General features: G+C 45.7%; 1 protein-coding gene across 1 annotated transcript in view; it reads left to right on the forward strand.

The window, feature by feature from the left end:
* The window catches only part of shisa9a (shisa family member 9a), a 94,365-nt gene extending 79,818 nt beyond the window's left edge, over nt 1–14,547 (forward strand). Inside the window, exons 4-6 of the mRNA XM_063220580.1 lie at nt 13,418–13,476; nt 13,519–13,655; nt 14,337–14,547. Coding sequence (XP_063076650.1) covers nt 13,418–13,476; nt 13,519–13,655; nt 14,337–14,547 — 407 coding nt within the window. The remainder of the gene's footprint in view (nt 1–13,417; nt 13,477–13,518; nt 13,656–14,336) is intronic.
* The last annotated feature ends 5,314 nt before the right edge of the window (nt 14,548–19,861 follow it).

Below are 19,861 nucleotides of genomic sequence, written 5' to 3' on the forward strand. Positions count from 1 at the left end.
GCGTCCTTATGCCACCACCAAAGCAAAATCTCTATTTTATGTAAGTTTAATGGACAATAAAGAAGTCTAAGTCTAAGTCTGAGTGTAAGTACTGGGGTCATTTATCCAGGTCACCAGAGCTGTATCCACCATCTGCAGAAGTTAGTCTCTCAGCAAAAGTGTCTGGATGTTTGAGGCACTACTAGAGAAGTCAAAGAACATTATTCTCACTGTCTCCTTTGTCCAAGTGAGAATTTTCCCTATTTAGCAGTTGCAGGATAACGTCCACAACTCCCACATTATCCTGATTAATAAACTGTATGGAATCCAGAGCATGGCAAACCTGGGTTTTCTTTCTGTTGAGCAGCAGTACCCACTCAAATGTTCTCATTATGTGAGAGCAGCTGGTCTGTAATCATTGTTGTGTTGCTTTTTGGGGACTGGTATGAGAGAAGAGGTCTTCTACTGTAGGCACTATCTACAGGTGCCTTACCCGTTTGTAGACTCTTGTTTAAGATGTGTTGCAGTGGCTCAGCTACCTCTTTTGCACATGTTTTAAATAATATTACAGGCTTGAGGACCAAAAGGGATACATGAAATACGCAGTACACCAATACTTCACAACAGCATACTTTCATACCTACATACAGTACATATAAACAGGGAAGCTAATGAAGGCCCTTATACCAGTGTTCCCAGCTCATAGACATGTCCTTAACAGAGCTATGACCTGGATCAACTAATTGCGCTATCAGTTTCAGCCATCAGGATGCAGGATGCACCACAGATATTTTGTGGCATTTGCTACTCCCAGCTCTTAGATAGATAGACAGGAGGGAACTTTGTGAAAAGATTCACTGCATTTATACATGTTATTATGAATTTATAACCTCATCTTAGTTTTCTTAACCTTTTACTATTTCTATATTATGTTCTCATTCTATTCTTATGGTCTGGCTGGGGAAGTCCTAGTGACATATTCTTGTGTGTAAGCTTTTCTGTAATGGGCCACGGGACCCTCAATATTGTAGACATGTGCATCTAATTTGTGTGGTCACAAGGCTGCTGAACAACGAAATATGAAATTGCATATGCTGGACAACAAGACAATGGACAGTGCATCTGGCCATGCGGGACCCCACATGCGCAGAAGACGCACACACCATGGACTGTGGGGTTGGGGAATGTTTAAGTAGGATTGTTTTTTGTATCTACTTCAGGACTTATTGAGTGGAAGACTTCATGTCTCCACGCAATAACTACTCCGGCCGCTAAACAATAAAATCTGCTCACAGATTTTAAATGCTACCTAAATGTTTCTTGTGTGGGCTTTCTTTCAGTTAGGTCAACTTTCATAAGGTGATACAGTAATTTTATTCACAAACTTTAATCACAGTATCACACTCTTCCTAACATTGTCATTAATGTCAAACTCTACCTCATAATCAGAACAGATATAAAGGAGCTGTTGGAACTAACTCTGACTTTGAGATAGAATGGTAAGGTTGGATGCATATAGCAAGTAGTCAACACCAACTATCACCGAGTATAAAACTTGTTTGTCATACCTCATTTCATCCATATAAGCATTGAATAAGGCTGGAGATAACATTTTCCCCCGTCATACCCCGTTGATGACATTAAAACATGTAGAGAGGATGTTTGCCCATTTAACATGCGCATACACAAATTTACCAAACTACCAAAATGTACCAAACTACTGGGAACTCCCCCATGCAGATGTTTCAGCAGCTGCAGAACAGACCAATCAGTGGACTCAAAGCAGTATTTCAGCGCTTCTTCTGCTTTTGGTGTCCACATCCTGACAGTGCGTGTGGTTGATAGTACTAAACTCTGGTAGAGGCATCCCAGGGATTTTCTGAGCTGTTGTCATCACATGCTGGAGTGCCTACTTGTCCTCTGATGGCACAGATGTGGAAGTTGACCAACAGTGGCTTCAGGATTTGGTAGCCCATCAGTTTATTCTGGTAGAAGAGACATTGTTGGGCCTTGCTGACCACTGAGGCCATGTGAATACTCCAGGACACGTCCTCCAGGGATTTAAAGCTGCTGACCCTCTCCACCACTGTATGAGTCACCAGAGGGGTCTGTGACTTCTGTGATTGTTTTTGTGAAAGTCCACAATGATTCCCTTGTTGTTTTTGGAGTTCAATACGAAGTAATTGCTGTTACACCGCGGGGGAAGATGTTTTGTCTTGTTCCTGTAGTATGTCTTGTCTTCATTCATAATTAGTGCGACAACGTGTCAGCAAATGAGGAGAAAGAGGCAGTTGTGGGTGGATAGGGTGTAGAGCAGAGGGCTTAGCACACACCCTTGAGGTGTGCTGGTGTTGATAACAAGAGGGGGCAGTTAGAGAGGAAATCCACAGTACATGATGGTTGTACAGTCTCAGATAGTGGGGTTTAGAACAAAGACTCTATGGCTGGATCGTGCTGGAGGCCAAACTGTGGTCCAAAAATGTGCATGTGTTCCTCAGCTCCATGTTCTCCAGTAGTGTATGAAGCATGCTGGCGATGATGTCCTATGTAGAACAGTTTGCCCTGTGTGCAAACTGCAATGGGTTATGTGATTCCTGAAAATATAGGCTTTCCAGGCTTTGTGTAGGCCCGTCTTTGCCCCCATCTGTGTAAATAGCTCACTGTGTCACATCCAGGAAGTAGGGCTATGTATGTGTAGGGCAGGTGTCACCAACATGGTGCCCGCGGGCGCCAGGTAGCCCTCCAGGAGTTTCTGAGGTGCCCTCCAAGGATGATAATTAATAGTGACGACTATAAGATTTTAGTCACAGTTGGTGTTTTTCTTCATTCAAATATGAGATTATTTATTTGTAACCTATAAGCAAATTATCATTCAATCATACCGTGATTTGGGAATGATGTCAAGACATCAGTATAAGATTTTGAACAAAAGTAGCCCTCGGGTAGCCCTTGGTAGTCCTTGGGTAGCCCTCGGTAGCCCTTGGTAGTCCTTGGGTAGCCCTCGGTAACCCTCGGGTAGCCCTCAGACCAAGAAAGGTTGCGGACCCCTGGTGTAGGGTATGTACGAAGCATGTACAGTATGCAGGGTGTCACCTGGGGTGGAGATCATTGTAGGATCCCCAGATTAGGTGTGTGTGTGTGTGTGTGTGTGTGTGTGTGTGTGTGTGTGTGTGTGTGTGTGTGTGTGTGTGTGTGTGTGTGTGTGTGTGTGTGTGTGTGTGTGTGTGTCATATTGCTCAGTATTCAGCATGCATTTCAGCATTTTGATTGTAGGCTGAAATTCTTTTGACTTTCTGGGCCTGTTGATCACCAACTAGAGTTGGAGTCCCCACAGATCCATTGAGTTTGGTTGTATTTTCATGGTTTTTGCTGTGGTATCACTATACTGCTTAATAAAAAGAATGACATATTGTTTGATGTCAAAACATGAAGAAAAACTTGATTGCCAATGAAGAAATGATGAAAATATAGCAAAAAAAGTGGAAAAACGACTAATTTTAGGTCATAAAATTGAGCCAAAATCATGTACAAATGTGGTTTAACAATATTTTCTTTATTGGATATCATCAGTAGATGGGTCCTTTGCACTTGGAAAGCCTTTATTGACAGCTTACCCAAGCCACTAAGGATTTCAGGTCATTTTTCATTTTTCAGAAAATTCTCTCTAAAAATGAAGGGTACATGCACTACAGTCATCGCAGATCCATTGATTTTGGTTGTATTTTCATAGTTTTTGTTGTGGTATCACTATACTTTGTAATAAAAAGAATGGCATATTGTTTAATGTCAAAACATGAAGAAAAACTTGATTGCCAATGAGGTAAAGATGAAAATATAGCAACAAAGTGAAAAAACGCCTAATTTTTAATCACAAAATTGAGTCAAAATCATATTGAAATGTGGTTTAAGAATATTTTTTCAATTGAATGTTGTCAGCATGTATGTCCTGTGCACCTGGAAAGCCTTTATTGACAGCTTACCCAAGCCACCAAGGATTTCAGGTCATTTTTCATTTTTCAGAAATTTCTTTCAAAAAATGAAGGGTACATACATTCAAATAGGCACAACTTTTTTTCGCGATATTTCCGCCCGAGCAGACCCTCCAATTATTTTTCCTAAGGGATAGAACTATCCAAAAAATCACAAATAAAAAGTATGGCAAGCCATGTCAGGTCCAACCCAATTTTGGGACTTTGGCTCCCCGGCTATATGTCACGGGTGCCATTTTAACATCTCTTTGCGTTTCTTTTCTTTACTTTACTGCCTTTGTTTGCTATCCTTTTGCTTTACTACTCTGAGTTGTGTTTTAATTTCAAAGATAAACATTGCATATCTGGCATCTGGATCTCAAAAGCACTGTGTGAGTGAGAGCCCCCGTCCGGAAACCTCCGGCCAGTTGCGCACCTCCCGGTGTGAAGCCCCCAGGCCATTTGTTCCTGCATGCGCGCACCTCCCGTGCCCACGCAGAAACTGAGACAGACACAGGCAAACTCCCGCCAGATCTAATATGCGTGGTTTAAATGCTTACTTGAATATTTCTATGATGTTTGGTATCAATTTGATGGAAATACTTGGTGGTGGTGAAAAGGTCTTGGTTTTGAAACCGTTATTAGTCAATTTATTAAAGATTTAGAATCATAGGATTTGACTGCGGTGTTGGTTACAACCCAACCCCACGTCATTGTACTAAGGCCCAGCCCAGGTAAATGCAGGCAGGTCATTGGTCCCTGGTTGGGGTCGTCCCACGAGGTACATAGGTATTAAACTTTGGTGTAATGATCAAATCTTTGAGTTTAAACCCCGCTAAAGGGCTCCCGTGGACCTCACGTCCATGTAACCATTTTCTCTTAACTTAGGTAGTGTATTGACTTCTTTCAACATTGTACTTTGTAGAAACTAAATCTGTCTTGTAATAAAACGTTCATAACTATCTTTGCTATAGACCTCCGTTTGTTCCTTCATAGGTCACTGTTCTGTCGAAACGTACAGCCCAAGGACATTTCTCCATGTGGAGTGGGACGCATATACTTCGGGTTAGCAGAGTTCTATCTGTCGTCACTGGCGTCTATTTAGAATAAAATTATGTTATTGTAAACTGGAACTTAAGCGGGGTGATCATATCTTTTGAGAATAGTTCTTGACGCAAACCTCTCGCTTCCTACTACAGTCGACTAGGAGTAAAGTGTGCGGGACTTAAGGGCGGGTTATACCTCCTTTTAGTGCCACGGAGTGAGCTTGTCGAAGACATGATGCAGTTAATTTTGATTTATGCCCTGTTTTGAAGCGCGGTCTGCGCGATGTCATTTCACGCTCAAACTGCCTTCAATACAAAGAGTAACCTAGACATGTCGGTTGTTTTTTAGCTTCACAGACTCGACGACAATGAAAATGAAACATTAAATCTTTATGTCACGTGCATTTTTGATCGCACTGGCAGCCACCGCGGTAGTTTGGAACAAAGAAGTGGCTCATTTGTCGAGGATAGGTCGCACGAAGCGGAATGTTTCCTCGACCTCGGAACCACTGTTCAACTGTCCAAATAACTTCAGCGTCGTAACTTGCAAGCGCACGTGTTGTCTTTGGTTCGTGTAAATAAATGAAACGACAAAGCACGGGCAACTTATTTAATGAAGAGCTCACAGTCCGTAGACCGACGAAGGTTAGAACAAGGAAGTAGCTTGTTCTCGACTCGAGGACAGAGCAGGCTGGTCGAGAGGACCAATCAGAGACCTATTTTCGCCCTTCACGCCGTCGCTGTCTGCATCACTCCCTGCGTCGAGACACAATTTTGGGGAGGTGCCCCAGAGTACCTGCGTGATGGGGGGGCTTCACTCCTGCGCGGCTCACTGCATCACGACGCAGGGACGCTGATCTCGAGGCATAAACCACCCTTTAGGTCTCAGCAAGTGTGGTACCATCCAGCGACATAACCTCTAGTTTATTCTCAACGTCTCTCATATGGGATGGACATGCATAAAGAAATTAGTCGGGCCGCATGCAAATCAGTTCTACAAGTAAATGTTACCCTTGCCAGCTGAACTCAGACATAACCGAGATTGTTGGAATATTCATTTTAATAACAGTTCATATTAATTGAGTACAATCACACAATTACTCTGGGATTGGGGAGATCCGCAACTGGGACTCCCTTATTATACGGCACTTGGTAAATAGGATCTAAAATGAAATCTTTTCTACAGTCCAGAGCTAAGGAGCAGCAGGAGTCTAGAATAGCCTACCGCCGTTTTGTTCTATCTCAGGTTACACTAAAATAAAGTGTTACCAAGTCTATAATGCACCATGTTCCAACCATGCAAATGTTTTTCAGCATCAAGCCATCCTTAATGTGCATAAAGTTTTTTACACACACACACACACACACACACACACACACACACACACACACACACACACACACACACGTGCACGCACACACACACACATACGCACACACACACACACACACACACACACACACACACACACACACACACACACACACACACACACACACACACACACACACACACACACACACACACACACACACACAATATAGATGCACATATTGTAATATACTGTATACTTAGTCATTCAAGGACACACAGAGACATTTATTTTACATATGCCTGTTTCACGCTTGTATAGTTCGGTCTATCTTCCCACACACACACACACACACAGGCGAATATGCACAGACAAAGCAGTTCCCTACAGGGCAGGATTAAATGTAAATGATCCCCAGCCAAAGCTTGTGAGCCCATGGGTACACACCCTGGTCGCCAACTTTGCAAGCGTGGGTTCTCCCTCTTACAGGCAGACTGCACTGGCCAAGACTCTGCTCATTCACCCCAGGATGCCTCATGTAACCATTCACTGACTGTACAAGGACGATTCCTTGTCTTGTCTTGCAAATGTTCGAGCATCTTTTGATGATGGTCTGAAGCAATTCTACAGTATACAGTCTCTGATTACACATTATTTTGCTACGTCATGGTGGCCTGACTCTCGCCAGCTGGTACTTTTCGCCTTCGTCTTCGCGATACCATCTGGATATCCTCCACAACCGACACGTTTTTGAATGATGCTTCCTATAAAACAAATCCTTGCATGTCAGGAACATTAGTGACACATTATTGATGTTGTCCTTTAGATTTTTGGAATGGCAGGACACCTAAACAGTGTCAGCTTAACATTCCAATGAATTAAATTTGTGACAACAGTCATAAACATCACTAATGTGTCGTTAACGTTGCCCTGTCATGTAATTCTTATATCGGTTACATGACACCCTCATGTAGACCTGTTCAAATAAAGTGTTTTCAAACAAATTGGTACCCAATCTTCCATCATAATCTCTATTCAGTCCCCCGTCGACTGGAGTTTGGGCAGAGCCAGCGAGGCAGGCAGGCAGGCAAGCAGGCAGGCAAGCAGGCAGACAGGCAGTAAGGCAGGCAGTCAGGCAGGCAGGCAAGCAGGCAGGCAGGCACACAGACAGGCAAGCAGGGACACAAGCAGGCAGGCAGGCAAGCAGGCAGGCAGGCAGGCAGGCAGTAAGGCAGGCAGGCAGGCAGATGGGCGCAGAGCCAGTAGCCACAGCTATTGCCTGCGGAGAGAGAGAGAAGTGAGATTCTCTTTGCTGAGAGAAGAAAGCCTATTCATCTGCCATTCCTATCAAAAGTGAGGTTTTTTTTTAAGAAAACAAGAAAAAAAGATATTTCTCTATTCTGCTTCTTCTATTCTTCCAGAACCTTTTAGAGATGTGTTACTTTATGCATATGTACCAACTTCACAGAGACGGGCCCAGTTAATGCAGCCTTTCTGACGGACAGACATGTCTCTGTGTGTGTGTGTGTGTGTGTGTGTGTGTGTGTGTGTGTGTGTGTGTGTGTGTGTGTGTGTGTGTGTGTGTGTGTGTGTGTGTGTGTGTGTGTCCATTTTTTTCTCTTTTTTAACAAGTGTCTCTCCATTATGCATGGATCAGTCTGCCACCTTCACAGCTTAAGCAGTGCCCATTTTGTGAGTCTGATGATAGCATACAGACTCTGGAGATTGGCGATTCGTCTGCCAGCCCGCCCGCCTGTCGGTCTGCCTGCCTGCCTGACAGGGAAGAAGCACAATGCAATATGAAGTTTTTCAACAAAGTTACCACTTTTTTTCAGAGGCTGTTTATTCAGACTCCGAAACGCAGTATGGCATGTAACCATCATTAAAAAGTAGTACACCGTATTGTTTGTGCAATTTTTTTAAGTACACAAACACAGCAACCACAGTGGTGGTACAGCCGGAGATGGCATGTTATTAAACTTCACAAGAACCATACCTTGCAAGCAAGCAAGTTTTTTTAAAGGTTTTTTTTTAAACTTACAAGCGAATGAACGAACGAGTAATACACAGTCAGCCTAGCGATGAAGTACTCCTTCGTCCACAGCCCTCGATGCGTTCGACTACCTAACGCACCAACAAGCACGTCCTCATTAAAAATACATGTGGCTTGACAACTTTATGCAGAACGGGGAGGAATCCGCTGAAGCACCTGCGGCTGTATTCAAAACAACACCATCCTTTTTCATTTTTCCTCCTTCGAAAGATTTTTTTTTTTCAACTTTCCCAAAAACTCTGACTAGAGACTGATGAGAGGAACTTCAGTAAAGCAGGGAGAGAGCCGTCATCAGCCAAGCCATGCACAATATTTCTTTTCAGCTCTGTTTGACTAATATATTTTTTTTAATCCATTTTAAATTATTACCGTCATACAGTCTGGGAATCGAGTTATAACACATACAGTACAGTACAATACAGTACACAGCTGTGGTCATTTATTATTCACGACGGAACAGCAAATATTAATAAGAAATTAAAGCACAGGCAAGAAAAAAACACTGTATAGACAGAAGCGTGTTTATTGGAAGAATGAGTAATTTATTATTTACAGTCGCAGGAACATGAATAGTTGTAAATTGTCATTGCCAGGCCTGTAATCCATAATGAATGCATTTAAAAGCACATAGGGATGCATTATGCATGAAGACGTTAAGTGAAGTGTGACCAGTTCCTCTCTTTAATGTTTGCCATAAAATGTCCCCCACAAAACCCCTCACACATGTAGTACATTTGCATGCAATGGATGGACTTGTATGTGCTCAGTCTGCACGCACGCACAAACTCACGCACGCACGCTCACACACACACACACAAACAAGTACACACACTGTTTTCTGTCCCACACAGACACATATGGACACATGCATCCATACATGTGCACACACCTAGACACGTGCACGCACGCACGCACACACACACACACACACACACACACACACACACACACACACACACACACACACACACACACACACACACACACACACACACACACACACACACACACACACAAAGGACTTACCGTTAAGTCTCAGAAAGGAAGAGAATAGCACCACTGTAATTTCCTCTCGTTCGTTCGTGTGAGTCCCTGCAAAAGATCATTCACTGACAGGAAAGCCTCTCTGCTTCTCCACTTTAGCGTTTTATTTCGTCTCCTTTTCATGTAATTGCCTTTTTTCTCCGACACCCCCCAAAGGGATGTGGAATCAGAGCTTGGGGTGCAAGTCCAGATAAGGCACACTTCTTGGCAATCGATACACATCTCTCCTCTGCCTCAACACCCCCCCCCCCCCCCCCCACCACCACCACCATCCCCCCTTTCTATTCCCTCACCCCAAAAAAGCATCTCTAAGGTCACACTATTGGATTTGTCTTTGGCCGCGAAAAAGATGTGGGAACTCGCTAATAAAGAGGGGGAGCCGCGGAAACGTCAAGCGCTCCCCTGTCAAGATATTTGTATACTACACACCGTTCCTGCTTTAATAGGGCTGAAATCCCCAGGTCAATTATATCCACTGTCATGGACTTTGATGTGGAGGTAGTGTGGGGGTGGGGTGTTCAAACTTGACCCAGCCAGTATCTCTTGATTACACTTGATTAGTACAGGAGTAGGCGACGTCTGGTATTGACCCCTACAGACAAAACGGGAATACGTCGCTTTAATTGGGAAGGGGACTTCTCTTTCTTTAAGTGAATGTAATGCAGGCTGGTGCCTTGTACATTTCACATTGATTTTTACAGTAATATGTCGCATAACACATACGGTAATATGTCAGCATAACGCCTAACAGTAACCCCTTGCTAGTCTTTTCTAATCAGGATATGCCGCCAGGGATTTCCATGCATCCCCCGCTGACAGATTGGACCATGTTCGGGACAAAGTCATCTGGAAGCCCCCCCACCCCAACCCCCCCCCCCCCCAATAGATGAGTTCTCATGTTTTATTTTCCCCTGGCTGCGCATATCTCAACCTCTGTCGGTCAAAAAATTTATTCATGTGGTTGGCTGCAAGTGTCTTGCACCTCCTCACAACACCGTGTTTATGAACAATAAAAACCCATGTATAATGAGGACACAATTCTCGGGGACCCCTCTACCTAGGCGCGGGACAACATAACCCCCTGTTGGCTACGCTCATTCTCAGACCCCCAGTGGCCCCTTTGTTATTCAAACTATGCCTGCAGCTCGAAATTATTTGCTCAGTTGTAACTCACCACCACCACCCCTATTCGTGTTACGCAGCGTTCCGTCAGCACCATTTAAGCTGCCGATTGATTCACCTGTCTGAAGGTGTACGAGTGAATCCATCTCTGTCTGAAACACGACCTCTTCGTCATCGTTCCCTCCCCTCCCCCACCGCTGTCCACACCTCAACTTACCTCTCATCCACACCCTCCATCCCAGATAGGCCTACGTATGTCTCCCTATCGCTCTTCGAAGCTTGTGATAAATAAGATTTAGTGTTGTGTGTGTGTTGTGTGTGTGTGTGAGCGTGTAGGTGTGGGGTGGGGCAAAGTTTAGTTTGCAAGCGTGTAAAGTTTATCTTCAAGGACAGTCGAGAAAAAAACAGCAACACGCCATCAAACACGGCCCCATCAAAGTCCCCGGCAGGATGCCGTGGGGAGTGTGCGCACGAGGAGGAGTGATGACTCCGCCGCAAACATGAATCACCTGGTAAAACGACATGCTCCCCGGGCCCAGTCAGTCAGCCAGCCAGCCTGCAAGCCGACCGGGCGACAGCCACACACTCCTCCCGCTCTCCTTTCTCCTCTTTCCTTCCTTCTTCTCCTTCTTTTCCCTCCTCTCCTCTCATTCTCTCCTCTCCTCCACCTCTTCTTCCCTTCCCTCCCCTTTGATTCTCCTCTTCCCTCTGGTCTTCTCCTGTTCTTTTCCCTCCCTTCCTCTCCTGTCCTATCCCCTCCCTCCTCTCCTCTTCCATTTCCTTCGGTCTTCTTCCCTTCCCTCCTCTCCTCTCCTCTCCTCTCCTCTCCTCTCCTCTCCTCCTCTCCTCCCCTCCCCTCCCCTCCTCTCCTCTCCTCCCCTCTCCTCTCCTCCCCTCTCCTGCCAACTCCTCTCCTCTCATCCCCTCTCCTCTACTCTCTCCCCCTCTCCTCTCCTCCCACCCTCTCTCAGTGGGGAGATGAATGAACAGTTAAACGAGAAGATGAATGGCTCTGATAACACAGCCTGAGAAAGAGAGAGGGGAAATAGAGAGAGAAAAAGAAGGAGGGAGTCAGGGAGCGAGGGAGGGAGGGAGGAAGGTGGGGGAAGGAAGCAGAGGCCGTGCATGTCACACTACGTCTTTCTTTTTTGCGCCGCTCGAGGGAGAAGCAGACGTTTGTCAGGCAGAGTTATGTTACGGTGCGACTGGCTGCCGATTCTTTAGCATTAAAAACCTCCAGTGGCTCCCGAGGTATGTAAACAAGAGCTGCGACATCCCATTGTTCCCTCACAGGAGTCGGTACAGTAGACCCCTATCCCTATAATCAGACCCGCCAACGGGGGGCAAATGGGTCAGTTGTCCTGGGCTCAGGGAAAGGAGGGGCCCAGAATTGGGACTCCATTGCATTGTATTGTATGTATTATTGGGCGGGTGACCCTTTCAGATTACTTTGTCCCGGGCCCTGCCAAAGCCGTCAGTGGCCCTGGCCCATGCACCTCCACCACCACCACCACCATGTCTCTGCTGCAAAACCCTGGCAGGCTCAGGCCGAGCAAAAGGGCAGAGAGAGACATTTTCGTAAACAAATGTCATCGGGAGCCATTGGGTCAGTAGGTCGTTGTGTCTCAGCGTTGGAGGGAATAGCCGGGTTAACAGGCTCGCTGCGGCGGCGTTGAATTGTGCGCTGCCAAAATCGCTGAGGGTGAGGCATTAGTAACCGCTGACTGCAGAGCCAGAGTCATCCAAGCGTGGACGGACAGGCAAGAACAAAAAAATGTCACAGTGTGCCTACTACAGTAACAGCAGGGGGAGGACGGGGAACACAGTGGATACCAAGGAGAGTAGAGATAGGAGGGATTACTGACGTCATCAGAGCATAGAATGGAATGGTCGCGAGCGGAGTACAATTTCTTCTTCTAGTATATAAACTTTATTACAGGCTCAGGGCCCACATTGGACACATTACAATACACACATCAACAATACAATAAAATACACATACATTAAAAAGGGAAGCTAGTGAAGGCATTCATGCCAGTGTTCCCAGATAGTAGACATATATCTTACAGAGCTATGACTCGGATCAACCAATTGAGCAATAAGCTTATTTTTTGCACAATCAAGCCTGCTCATGAACTTAAAGGTAAGATTTCTTAACAGTGCCATAAAAGTAGTTAGACCTAATTTGCAGAATAACCCACTTGCTCTAGTACTCCTTGGTTTCTTTAGGAGAATCCTGAGACAGTCATTGTATGCTACCTTCAGTTTCAGTAGACTCTCCTTCTTGTATCTAATCCACAGAGGAGCTGTATAAAGAGGGGAGCAGTACGTTCGAAACAGGTTGACTTTGACATCAGCATTAGTATTGGAAGCATGGTAAAGTGCATTGCCATTACCGACAGCGTCGGAGTGTGGAACTGGTCATAGGACAACGTGAATGTTCGTCAGCTGTCCTTAATTATCCCCCGCAATTGCTGACCAACAGCTGCAGTTAATTTGGCCACAAACTGAACACTGACAACCGGATATTTTCTTTCGAGCGATTTCACGTTGTACAAATTTTATACATCATGGCGTCGCACCCACTGACCATGCGCACCGTGTCTTTAAGGAACACCCTCATACTGCACCGTGGCCAATGCATTTTCCATTGAGTGATACTGCTTATCCAATCTACGTTCTTTTGTGGACACCGAATCTCCTGTTTCTGAGTTGAGATACAACTTTTGTTTTTTGTTTTTTGTTGCTATTCTGCTTGTGAAGGTGAATGTGAATGTGTCATTGAAGTTCTTTGTTGCTAATTTTGTGGTTAAATTGGGCATGTGCACAAGCTGTTTCCCCCACTTTTCTCACTGTGTCCCTTTTGTGTTTTCTTCTCTTCCTATCAACTAGCGGACAAAGCGAACGGGGACTTCTACAGCAAGCGGCGGCACATGTCTGAGATGGCGGCGGCGGCAGCAGCAGCAGCGGTGACAACACAACAACAACACAAGCCGAGCCAGCTGCCCCTTCACCCAATCAGGATGGAGCTCCAGGAGCCGACCGCCAAGTACATCACCGAGATACCCGTCCAGAAGCAGAACGGGCAGAAGCCCAAGAGCGGCAAAGGGCACGGACCGAGTTCCGCCGGATCAGGAATGAGTCAAGGAGGACCCATGATGGGGATGGGAATGGGAATGGGAATGGGGATGGGAGTAGCAGGGATGGGAGCAGGAGCAGGGGGGTCAGGAATGGGACCAGGAATGGGCCATGGTCATCACGGGGGAATGGGCCAAGCTCATCACGGGGGAATGAGCCAAGCTCATCACGGTGGAATGAGCCAAGCTCATCACGGGGGGATGGGCCAAGCAATGGGGGGAACTCTAGGATCAAGGATGGGGGCGGGAATGAGCTCCGACATGGGAGGGACACTAGGGCCGGGAATGGGGATGGGAATGAGTGGAACATTAGGCCCGGGAATGGGTTCCGGAATGGGGTCAGGCATGGCATCGGCAATGGGTGGAACGTTAGGACATGGAATGGGTTCCGGAATAGGGTCCGGAATGCAGTCCAGGATGGGAGGAACGTTAGGTCCAGGCATGGGGTCAGGGATGGCATCTGGAATGGATCCGAGGATAGGTCCGGGGATGAGCGGCACATTGGGGCCGGGAATGGGTACCGGAATGGGAGCAATGGCAGCAGCAGGGGCAGGAATGGGAGCTGCGATGGGAGGAACGCTGGGACCGGGAATGGGTTCGGGGATGGGGATGGGGGGATCAGGGATGCGGTCAACCGATAGGAGGTCTGGCGGGACGTCGGGTGGGATGCACACGATGGGCTATAGCTCTAACACTATGCCTGCCCCGGGCATGTTGAAGGGCTGGGACGGGACAGAGACAGTCGGCCGACGCAAAAGCTATGGCCACCGCAAGCCCTGCCCTCCGGACCAGCAGCCCAATCAGCTCCACACTGCCCGGAGTCACCACTACTTACCCACACAGCCCTACTTCGTCACCAACAGCAAGACGGAAGTAACGGTATGAAAGGATTCAACTGGTTACGCGGTTGGTTTTTCCCTCGGAGAAAAACGTACAAGAGTGTTCCCCAATGGACCGTCTGGTCTGTCTCTGTTACAGGGCATGTGTGTGCAGTGCACAGCCCCACCACCAGGTGGCTGGTTGGAAAAAGGGGTGAATGTGGTGGGAAATGAATGACATGTTTCCTCTTTTCATGGTTGTCAGTCAATGGTGTTCAATCCAGCTCGTGGAGAAGAAAAGAACTAACTCGAATCTCGACTATGTACAATCCAACTCTGCAGCGTCAGTTAAATAATCATCAACACCAATAAGGAGCAACTAAAATGGATTGTGTGGAGTCTGTGGGATTGCCATTGACTGTAAGAAAAGTTACACACACAAGCAATACATAGATATCCATGTCAGGACCACATCAGAGAAAGTGAAAAGCAAAACACACAAAGGACTCTCTGATGGCATCATCACGCCTTGCCGTGAGAGAAAAAAAGACCATGGAACTCAGAGTACTGTACCATGTACTGAACTGATGTAACAGCAGCATCCCACACACTCTCACCAGTTGTAAGGGGCTATGTATTCATTTTATGCTCAGTGTGTGTGTGTGTGTGTGTGTGTGTGTGTGTGTGTGTGTGTGTGTGTGTGAGAGAGAGAGAGAGAGAGAGAGAGAGAGAGAGAGAGAGAGAGAGAGCGTTCGTCTGTGTAATCCTTTAAGCAGAGGCTCAAATTCTCTGAAAAAAAAAATGTTTTGCATGGACAACAGTGTTCACTGCCATCAGACACGCTGGAATGCTGGTGGGAGGAGCCCAGGTCAGAGGGTGGAGAAAAGGGAGTGGTGGAAGTGGGGTGTCCTGTGGGGGTCAAGGCGGGGATGTTAGTTTCTGATCCATCCCGGACGAGCCCCCATGCAGGAGTGACCTCCTGAAGGTCCAGGTCATACAGTACAGCAGACGTATGTCAATCCCACCCACACTCGAGCTCCACTCTCTGGATGTTTGGGCTGTCCCCTCTCGTTCCCTCCGTAGCTGCTGTGTGTTGCTGCCCAGCAGACGATCACAGACCACCCGCCACTAGACTGCCGTCCGCAACTCAGTGACTTTTGGTTATCTTCTTAAGGCTAAACTGTGGTTGCTTAAAATACAGTACATTGCATTGCCATTCATTGCGTTTTTTTCAATCTACTGTATATTCTGTTTTGTTCCCCTTCTTTCCTCCTTTTTCTTCTTCTTCTCTCTCTTCATCGTATCCAATCACCATCCCCGGAATGTATTGTCATGAGATGCGTATCATACAAGGCCGGGTCAGGCATCATTTTCACATTGAAGGTTATGCGGTTTATCATTTTCACATTGTGCTTTACACCATACGGCCATGTGTTTTCAGACAAAAAAAAAACAAAACAAATGCACAAACATGCCTTTTCTGACATGTTAGGGTTAGGAATTGTTTTGGTCTGGGCATATTTTTTAACTTTTTCTTTTTCTTTGTTAGCTTGTAGTCATTAACAGCATATGCATAGCCAAGGGTGAGCCCGGATGGGCCTGCGCCAGTGTTGCCAGATGTGTCTGATCAAATCCCGCCCAAAAGGTTTTCAAAAACCGTCAAAATGTGCTTAATTCCGCCCAATTTCAACAAATTGCATTTATTTCTATGGGCATTAGATCAAAGAAAGCTCCCGCACACTGTTCACATTTGCATGGTTTAATGCAACGTTTCGGTCTACTGACCTTCTTCAAGCAATTCAAAAAAACCTTTCTATGGGCATAAAACTGCCGGAAAAAACGCCAAATTGCCCATTTTTCCCGTTTTTACCCACAGACTGTCATCTCAAGCAGCCCAATTCGGCGGGTAACCGCCCAATCTGGCAACACTGGCCTTGGCCCGCCCAATTGTCAGTGAGGCCCATCCAAACAAGGCATATTTTTTTCAAATGCAGTATTATATATACGTAACACTATACGCTTTTGGGTTGGGCCTGTCTGATTTTTTCTGGGTCCGCCTGTTTTGTAAGTTCTGGTAACACTACTGATTAATAGAACTACAATGCTCAAACAAATGTATAGCAACAGGTTAGGGTTAGGAATTGTTTTGGTTATGGCACATTTTTGCATAAGAACAGTCAGCACAGCGTAAATATCCATGTAAAAAAACACAGCAAAAGAGCACCAACATAGAAAATACTATGTTATTGATGGACTCCAGGTGTTGTATTTCAAGCAATTTCATGAGATGAGACCAGGCTGGCCCCCTCACCTCCAAAGCTCCCCAATTTCCCCAAGACTTGCCCTTATGGCACTCTGTCTGAGTCATTTTGTTGGAGCCACCCAACAGAAACCTGATTAATGTCAGCGCAGGAGGTCATTTTTCATTTGGTCTCAATTTAGCATTTCCAACCAAGCCGCTCGCGAAAGCCTAATTTAGGCAGAGAGAAGATCCTGCTATTCTGGAGGCACTGAGGTGAGGTGAGGTGCGGAGCGAGGAAAGTGTGTGAGGCCAAAAAAAATGATCTGCTTTTTATTTTCACAAGAAAGTTTTGAAGCCCTCTTGTGCAAGGATTGGTTGCATTTTCATTTAATTCCCAGCAACTTCTAGGTCCCAGGAACACAATGTAGGACAATACAATGTCATGTCTTGCTAAAGTATTTGATTTGTTGCAGTGGTGGGATTCTTTTTGATATTCCTTTTCTACGTACAATATTCACATCGTGGATTAGTCTGACACTTACTGACATTGGAGATGAACTGAGGGTAGGGCTGGACTGGGACCGAAAAGTGGCCTGGGTATTTCTGGCATAGACCGGCCCCGAAGACACACAGGCCACTTTCATACGATATCTTGACTGGCTGAATCCACTGTCTATATTGGTGATGGACCAATGGGCCTCCCCCTCTAATGTGTGGGCCAACCCCCAGGAAAACAACCACAACAACAACAGTAACGGCCCTTGGGGACTGTCGGCCCACCGGGAAAATCCCCTGTATGCCAGATTACCAGTGCAGCCCTGACTGAGGGGGTGCTATTCCTCCATATCCTCCAAGAATGGGGGTAACTACTCATACACGTAATATGCACTGTACATTCGATGATTTGGCCAGTCCAACACCAGTGCGTTTTAACTTCTGTCCCTTTGTGTGCATAGCTCATTCATGGCTACCCCACATACATACTAAATGGAAATCTCACTGTGATTGCAGAAATACACCTACAATATAAACACACAAACCGGTCACATTGTCGCCGACAAGCTTAGCTGACTGCATAGTTGTGATTAATCACCGTTTTGTCACCCCAAAATGTGTAAATCTGGGGCGCTCTGTCTGTCTGCGGTGGTTCGCCATGAGAGAAGAAGCAGAGAGGCAGATCGATTGGAATTACACGTGTCAGGGATGAGTGCCGTTGGCGGAAGGCGACGGCACATTCACATTCTAGAACTTCGCACCCTTGTTGTGTCGCAATGGCTGTGAGGGATGGAACACATTCCCAGGGCTGCTCAGCATTCTGAACAGGAACAGAAGCAGGCAGCCTTTCAAAAAGAGCAAAAGAGGAGAGATGCAATTTTACGCTGTAACTGCCAATTGCCATTTTGTGAAATTTAGCCGCTGATTGAATTCTGCCATAGCATAACTGTGTACTTGTCATTCATGTCCGCTGGGTCATGTTTTCACAGATTGCTGCTGCAGCCATGTAGCATCAGAGAGGAGCTCCACTTGAAAAAAATGAAATAGCCTACTTCAAATGGAGTCCACCTGGATGGAAAATTGCCAAAGACATATTTATTTATTTATTTATTTATTTATTTATTTATTTATTTATTTAGGGCTATCTATCCTTCCCAAGCATACAGTAATGGATTGGCGCTAAATCTATCTTGTCATAATCACAACAATGCATAGATCCATTAATCCTGGGTTTGGTTTAAATTTTTTCTTCGTGCCAATCAAATTAAGCCCCTCCAATTTGAAGTGGGTGAAGGCAAGCCGTATAACTCAGAAATTGATGAAATAAGGAAACAAAAAACTGCACTGCGAAAAATTGAATAGGCTACTACATCATTTCCTATGGTTTAGAAGTTTTTTGGCCAAGAGAGAAGATTGAGAACAAAGAAGAATAGGTCCTTTAGCTTGGAAGGAGGTCTGAGAGGCTGACTGATTAGGTCTGGGCTTTGCGGAGCTTTAGTGGAAGTTGGCAGCAGCAATCCTTAACAGGGCTACTGACAGTTTTGTCCGGGCCGGGAGACAGATTAATCTAGGCCCCCCTCACCCAATACATTGCAATGTAATGGAGACCCAAATCTGGGCCCCCTCTCTCCGTGAGCACAGGCAAACAGGACCCTTTGTCCCCCCTCTCAGCGTCCGCGATCCTTACATCCCAGCTGGTTCCCATTCACTTCCAGCCAGGTGGTAGGCATGGGGTTGGCCTGGTGTGGGCCTGGGCCTGGCTGGTTTGGGTTGAGTTGGGTTGAGCTTGCTCTGTCTGGCTTGGGCCCCATTTCTGGAGAGGCCTCCAAGTGCAGCCAGAAATCAAACTTTTCTTTTCTTTCTTTCTTTTCTTTCTCAGCTAGAGGGAGGCAAATGGAGAAGGAAGACTGAGAGTGCAAGTGACCTAATTAGCTGAATCAAGCTCATTCTCTCCTCTTTCTCTCCCTCTTTTCTCTCTCTCTCTCTCTCTCTCTCTCTCTCTCTCTCTCTCTCTCTCTCGCTCGCTCCCTCTCGTGAATTCGGTTTAAGGGGGGAAATAAAGCTCATTTGCAGCTGGTAATTCCAAGCTTCATATTCAAAAACTGCACTGCACACACACCCGCAAGTGACTTGAGCTACCATCTTGGATTTTTCCTGTGTTATAGCCTATATCTAAGCCGTTTTTTTTTTACCTTGCTTTTCTTTTTCTCTTTGTTTTGCTTGAATATGGATAGGTGTGGACTTCAAGGCATCATACCCCAGCCAACGGCCCAAAATTACATACACAGACCAAGAAAAAAAATAGCAACACTAAAAATATCTGAATATTTGCAGAATGGAAAAGCACCCGTTCAGCACCTTGTTCTTGTAGGGCTAATTCTGTTCATTGTGACATTGCTTCTTTTGTTACCGTGCCATGAAAAGCTTGTTAACACTATTTTGCAGTATTCTGTTAAAATACACGCATTCCGCGACTAAAAAGAACCATGATGATTTTTTTTCTTTTGTTGCACTCTGAAAGGCTGTAGTATATGCACATGCTTAAACCGCCATCAGTCCATTTATGTTACACTGTATTATTATTATGAATTATTCCAACATTGGTCTGACAACAGCTTCATCAGACCACGGAAGCAAAGAGCAT

Source organism: Engraulis encrasicolus, chromosome 17 (assembly GCF_034702125.1).
Source record: "Engraulis encrasicolus isolate BLACKSEA-1 chromosome 17, IST_EnEncr_1.0, whole genome shotgun sequence".
NCBI lineage: Eukaryota > Metazoa > Chordata > Actinopteri > Clupeiformes > Engraulidae > Engraulis > Engraulis encrasicolus.